The following is a 6,909-nucleotide window of genomic DNA, read 5'->3' on the forward strand; positions in this document are numbered from 1 at the left end:
TACCTAGAGTCAAAACCATTAATAATATTAGTTTTGACATTGAAATTCAGTATGCAAACAAGTTCCAGCATCAGAATATAAAAAAATAATAAATTTTTAACTTTGGTTCTGCCGCGTGTCGCGGCAAGAGACATAGAATCCGTCGCGACTCGCGACGGCTTCCGCGTGGTGCGGGGGAAACCTTTTTCCAGCAGGTGCAGGTTTGCAACCTGGTAATCTGCCCAGCTCCGAAAATTCACAAAATACTAACTTTAAACTATCATAACTTTTTACTCGTTAGTCTATTTTAACCGAATCTTTTTCCTATGAGTCCGTAATAAAATTACGGATCTAACTATGTAGATTTCACGTCGCGGATCCCGAGTTACCAACAATTTGTTCATGACTTCCTTATTTCAATTATCCGACCCATTAGCAATAGTTGCATAATACTACATTTCAGTTTCTTATTAATCTTAGACATGGTTACCCAATTTCCCCGGGCTTCTAACCTTGGCATAATTGCGCCATTCATGGCCTTGTGTTCCCTTAGAACTAGAAGCTTGTTCCCATGGAATTCCCATGCATTTTGTATAGATGGTAATGGTAATAATTAGAAAATGATTTTTAAAACGAATTAAAAAACTTAAAAGAGTAAACTGCCATTTTGGTCCCTGAGGTTTGGCCAGTTTTGTCACTTTAGTCCAAATCTCAAACTTTTTGCATCTAGGGCCCTGTGGTTTCGTTTTTGTTGCCATTTTGGTCCAAATTTCAAATTTGGCCAGATTCCCCAACTTAAACCCCCCTATTTTGTCTTTATCCTCACGGGTATTTTGGTCATTTAGATTTATTATAACTCAAATTTAATAAATAATAATGCCACTGCCAGAACAACAATAATGCCACTGCTAGAACAACAACAAGCACCACCACCACCAGGTCCACCACCACACCACCCCCACCACCACCACCCCCACAACCCCCACAACCCCCACCCCCACCACCGTATGAGAAGATGGATCTTCAGTGATGGTGGGGTTTATATATTAATGGTGTTAATCAATATTAGGTTATAATAAACCTAAAATGATCAAAATGCCCTTGAGAATAAAGACAAAAACCCAGGTTTTAAGTTGAAAAATCTGGTCAAATTTGAAATTTGGACCAAAATGACAGCAAAACGAAACCACAGGGACCAAAATGGCAACAGGTTTGAAATATTGATTTGATTACATGTTGTTCACAGATAAATAATTGGTCATGAAAAGTGTTTCAAGTTGTGTATGTGTACATATAGATGCATAAAAACATTGCTCGAAAGTCAAAACCAGCCGATTCATATACATCCGCTCTATTAGGCTGTCCGGAGTGGCAGCGGTAAAACACATCGGCACCGCATCGGCAACCACTGCCACTCTTTTGCCGCACAATGTTGCCGAAAATGGGGAAGAAATCGATGAGGGAACACCGATGCAGGGAGAGGGAGGGGAGGAGAGGAGAGAGAGAGAGGGGGTGTGTGGGGTGAGGTCCATGTCATCTCAACCAATCACACTTTTTTTTAAATAGTTTACCACTTCACCAAGTGTCTAACCACTGCCAACACTTTTGAGCATAGTTTACCACTTTGACATGGCACACTCTCAAGTGTTTAACCACTCCTTACACCCTTAGCTCACAACCACATAGCACCAACACCCAGAATGGTATGGTCCGGTTTTAAAAACATTAGACCCAACAAAAACATAAAGCATCCTTGTGAACAAACTCTATTGGTAAATAGTACACAGATAAACGGCGTGAGAACATGTCACTATTATAATTTTTTGACGAACTCTTATTGTTACATTTAATGTCATTTCGTGACATCAACCCAAAACACAACCCGGCGGTTGTAGCGACAGGAATCACATCACCCGACCCAAGTCTCAAGGTTATAACAACCGTGTCCAGAAGTACTTTTTCACATAGTTACCAGATGAATGTTTCACATATAAAAATTAGTGTCTTATCTGAAATAAAGAAGTGAACAACATTGCAGCAGGCGGAACCATTCAAGTTTTAGACCTAACCAAATACATCGTTATTTTCTCCAAACAACACGGTGACCGAATCGCCGTTAGGCGCCACTGGCATACAAACGGGTCCACTCTTTTGCTGCAGTTTCAATAAAATAACCAGATAAATTAAAAAAAAAATTAACGGGTTGTGTGCTATCAAAAAGCGTGTGTTACCTGTTTCAACAGCTTCAGCTTCATTAGATTTCCAGTGCTTTGCTATGTTCTCAGAGAGTGGATCGTCTGGGTTTGGAGCACTTAAAAGAGCTTGAATGCTAACAGATACAATTCAAACAATGCAGATGTCAAGCTTCGATTTTTATATTATTAGCAAATACTGAAAGAATTCATGTCAAATTTCTATTTCTATATACAGTTACCAAAGACAGATATTCTTATTATGTCTGTTAGTATGTTGCAGCGTCGCTATACCATGCCAAGTTCTCTAAAACCAACAAGCGTCAATTTTGACCCATTTGTCTATAAACGGGTTGATCCGGGTTATGTTTAATCTTTACCGTGTCAACTGGGTTTAGCTATAATACTTATGTAGGAAACAAGTCGATTGGGTTTTTGCCTTTTTGGAAACAACCCAACCGAACCGAGTAGAGGTGCACAAATCGGTTAATTTTCTTAACCGGTTTCGGTTAGTAACCGGTTTAGGCAGTTATTTTCATTTTTTTTACTTTAACTGGTTTGGTTATTCACTTTAACCGGTTTGGTTAATAACAGGTTATTTTCTGTTAATTAGCCGGTTATTTTCATTTTTCGGTTTTTTCCCCGGGTGACCAGTACATTGGTAATTGGTTAAAAATAACCGGTTACAAACCGCCGTTTTTTTTAACTCCTAACCGGTTATTAACTGGTTCCGGTTAAGAACCGACCCTTAGAACTGAGTGCATATACCATTTAAATTTATACACTTTTGTATTTTTATTACTATGTTAACTACTTATATTCAGTAAATATGCTATAAAGTTGACTTTTGACTTTCTGAGTGTATAATTGGGCTCGTTTATTTTGTTTGGCAGCTTCACTTTGTTGCTTGTTGGACATAATTCCCTAATTGAGCTAATCATTCTTGTTGGGCTGAAACGACTCAAGACCAAAATACTACCAATAACTAAATAAATACCTGAAACCCGACAAAGAAAACATAAGCAAACTAGTAAAACAGAAATTTGTCGGTATCAGTTCAGTAACTATACCTCAAGAGTACAGTGCGAATCTGAAGAGCAGGGCTCCATTTGTCTTTAAGGATATCAAGACAAATCCTACCAAGCTGCATCAGAAACATACTAAGAAGAAAAACAAACTTAATATAACAAACAAAAAAGAAGAGACATGCAAGACAAACCTTGTCAATATTCGGGTGGTAAATTTTTGTAAGAAACCGGACCTGTTACAGCATGGTAGAAATTACAGCACAAGTATAGATGTGAATCTTAAATTGCACATAGCCAAGCATTATTACGTGCAACTTATACCATCTTAAAGAACCCAGGCACACAATGAAACAGTTAAAAAAAACACAAAAGAAATTAAACGTAGAATATAAAGAGCTTTGGGACACAGAGCACAAAAATGATGGATTTGATAAGTTCATGTGAAACTGTGAAAGATGAAAAATATTATGATTAAAAAGATACAATATATTTGTAGTTAAAATCTGTTAACTCCCTCATTGCAGAATATCATCAATGCAAATAATACATATCATTAATGGACGTACAGCTTCATTGACCAAATGTACAAGCTCAGAAAGCAGTATTCATGGTGAAGGGGCCAACAATGCTAGTCAATCAAATTATTATATAGAGATATAACAAGACATTGTGATTAACTCATTAACACGCATCAGTATGTATCCATGTACCTTGGGAGCAGCCATAGGATATTCTTCTGGCAAAAATAACTCCAGCTTGAAAACTCCTCCTATAGGTTAACCAAAGCAAGAAGCACAAATAAAATCGATGTTTTCCCTCAAGTTTAACATAAAATACAAACAAGGACCCCTTTGAAAATTTATATATGACTGATCAAGTTATTCACCATAACTAACAGATGATAAACATCTTGTCCATCATAAGTGGATCGAGGAATCGGTGGAGCACTGGAGCATTTGTTCACCGCTTGCTCGGTAGCTTTGAGGGTATGGACGGCTTTCAGCGTTTGGTGCAACATTCCGCCGCTTTACTTTTTCGAATACAAAGACATCTTAGAAATCCACAAATTCATTAAGTGTAGTAAGAAGGAGGAGAAGATCATGTACGGGTTGGCTATGATAGTGTGCTGGTGCATTTGGAAAGAAAGGAATGATGTGGTTTTTAATCAGAAAAGTTGTAGTCCGCAAGATATCATTGGGGAGGTAAAATCTAGAGGTGATGCTTGGGTTAAAAATAGATCTACATGTAATTACATTAGGTGGACGGAATGGTGTAAATACCCTCTGTACATGTTGTAATTTCTTTGCCATTTGCCCGTTTGGGTCGGGGGTTCGGTTGTTTGTTTGGCCTTTTGCCCGTTTGGGTTGGAGGTTGTTTTAATGAAGTTTAATTTTCAAAAAAAAAAAAAAAAAAAAAAAACTAATGAATAAAGCAGCCAAATAATGTGGTTATGAAAACACACACACCAGACAGCTATTCTTTGCTAAGTAGTTAATGTGGTAAAAAGAAACCCCAATTAAGGCTGGAATTAACCTAAACTAGCCCTAAACAAGCCTAAAACCCTTGCTATTTTATACTATGCTCCGGACACGCCTGTGCGCCTTGTGTCCTTGAGAACATAGACCAAAACAACTGCTATACAAACAAGAATAAGTAAAAAATTCATCAAAATTGAACTACCTTCATAAGGAGACTGTGTTGGACCAAGGATCATGACATTAAAATACCGCATATTATCTTCCGACGGCGATGCACTTATTCCCGGAGCTACACCACCAAAACTCAAAATCAACAAGCACAAACTCAAATCGATCCAAAGCCACAAAATAATTTACAACAATTCACAAAACAATTGAACAAATCAAGTTCAAACTCACCTGGTTCACTCAGTAACCGCTGAGTTTCCTGGATCAACACAACAAAGTCAAAACGCAAGTTAGGGTTTCACGATCATATAACCTGAAACTAACTACATACGTATATATACATACAAATAAACGTATATATGATGTTTTAAGAGGAATTGAGAAATGGATCAGAGGAGAAAGATGGTGAATTGTTTGTGTTGATTAATTATACCTTGATAATTCTTCGAGGAAGATTGCTGTTCGCCATAGAAGAGCTGATTTACGCTAGAAGAAGAGAGAGAAAATTGGGGTTTCTAGAGAGAGAGTAAAGTAGAAGGGAGATTATGGATTCGAGACCTTTTTTTTTCTGTAGCCGTGTGAGGTTATGTAATGTTTGCAAAATGGGGGTTGATGTTTGTGACATTGTCAATTCTCGCCTGTTAGTTTGGTAAAGTCGGGTGTAAATTTGCAAGACGTTTTTTTTCATTGTTGCAAGGGATATTTGGCTAAATTTTTCCAACTAACTTATTGACTTAATTAAAAAGCTAAAAAGGAGTTTTAGTGTTTGGCAAACCTAAAAGTCCTTTTCAAAATGACTTTTTGAAAAAAAGAAAAAATAGTTTTTGAGAACTTAACATGTTGTTGTTGTGAAACAACAAGCCTAATAGCTAAACAATATGAGAAAGAGATGTAGGGAGAAAGATCTTTATATTATTCATGGTGTCTTAACAATAAAATACAAGGAATATATATAGGAGAGGGAAACTTAGTAAACAAGATACATCTATATATGGAGTTGATAACCATAATAATATTTATTTACAACACTCCCCCTTGGTTATCAACCAAATACGCGTGGAGATGCTGCCTCGTTAAAAACCTTGCCAGGAAAACCCATTGGGACAAAACCATAGCTAAGGGAAAAAGAGTGCAGCGCGTATTGTCTCCCCCCGATAATGTTGTTGTATTAAAAACCTTACTGCAAATGGAATAAACTTAGTTAGTGAAGGAAAAATGCAACTTGTCTGATACTCCCCCTCATTTGAATAAGTAGCCTTTAAGTAACGTTTGTCGATCTTCCCTGAAAGTTGTTCAAAGCTTTTGTATCCAGTAGAATGTCGCTTGATCCATTGAAGTACAATCCCTTATGTTGAGCAATGTTGTATGAGATTCTTGGTGCTTTCTCTCGAAAACAAATATCATTTGATCCATGATTGTGCTATGTTACATTCTCAAATCTACAAGACTAACCAAACTTGTTTTCATGGGTTAGTAAAATATAATCAAATATCGTTCATACCTGAAATATTTCTTTGAGCTCATTCTAATGCCTCTTCGCTTGACAAAGGTTATGTCATGACAATAAGCTCAAGTGAAAGATACTATAACCATACATAGCTAGCAAAAACATATTAATGCACTTATACATTTAACGATGATACTTCTAGAATGAGAATCTCGACTTTGGTAGGAGATGATAATAGACATTTCTTATAACAAGTGACTTAACAACCTTTAACATACTTTAAGGTTCAATTGTGTCCATACTAAAATATCCCAACATCATCTTCTAGATGTACTTGAGGGATTGATGAAATATAATTACATATATACTCGAGCTGCGGTTCGAGTAATAATCAGATTGTGCCAAGGTCATTCAAAAATTCTCCCTCTAAAAGCTTGACAGTTTCTCTCGATAATGCCTAGACATCATCACTGTAAACTGCGATTATAGTAAACTTTTAAAAGTAGAATGTTGATATAACATGGCTAATTTAATCAAACTTATATCCCTTTTTATGCGAATATCTCGAGTTGTACAACACTTGACCCAACTATTTTAGTCCATACATATTTTGTCAA

At 36.7% G+C, this 6,909-nt stretch overlaps 1 protein-coding gene across 1 annotated transcript; it reads right to left on the minus strand.

The window, feature by feature from the left end:
• Positions 1-1,771: 1,771 nt before the first annotated feature.
• LOC110895204 (ubiquitin-conjugating enzyme E2 35) lies at positions 1,772-5,435 on the minus strand. Its single transcript, XM_022142484.2, has 8 exons — positions 5,279-5,435; positions 5,077-5,104; positions 4,880-4,966; positions 3,910-3,968; positions 3,391-3,432; positions 3,242-3,315; positions 2,211-2,308; positions 1,772-2,133 (listed from the first exon to the last, which is right to left on the minus strand). The coding sequence occupies exons 1-8, from the start codon at positions 5,312-5,314 to the stop codon at positions 2,096-2,098; spliced, it is 462 nt and encodes a 153-aa protein (XP_021998176.1). The 5' UTR covers positions 5,315-5,435; the 3' UTR covers positions 1,772-2,095.
• Positions 5,436-6,909: the final 1,474 nt, after the last annotated feature.

Source organism: Helianthus annuus, chromosome 12 (assembly GCF_002127325.2).
Source record: "Helianthus annuus cultivar XRQ/B chromosome 12, HanXRQr2.0-SUNRISE, whole genome shotgun sequence".
In the NCBI taxonomy this organism is placed as follows: Eukaryota; Viridiplantae; Streptophyta; class Magnoliopsida; order Asterales; family Asteraceae; genus Helianthus; species Helianthus annuus.

What these genes read in the sequence shown, in the direction of transcription:
- LOC110895204 (XM_022142484.2), bottom strand. Translation starts at nt 5,314, where the DNA reads ATGGCGAACAGCAATCTTCCTCGAAGAATTATCAAG. An exon ending in TTCCTCGAAGAATTATCAAG is followed by an intron (nt 5,105 to 5,278) that starts GTATAATTAATC and finishes GTGTTGATCCAG; the next exon opens with GAAACTCAGCGGTTACTGAG. An exon ending in AACACAGTCTCCTTATGAAG is followed by an intron (nt 3,969 to 4,879) that starts GTAGTTCAATTT and finishes GTTAACCTATAG; the next exon opens with GAGGAGTTTTCAAGCTGGAG.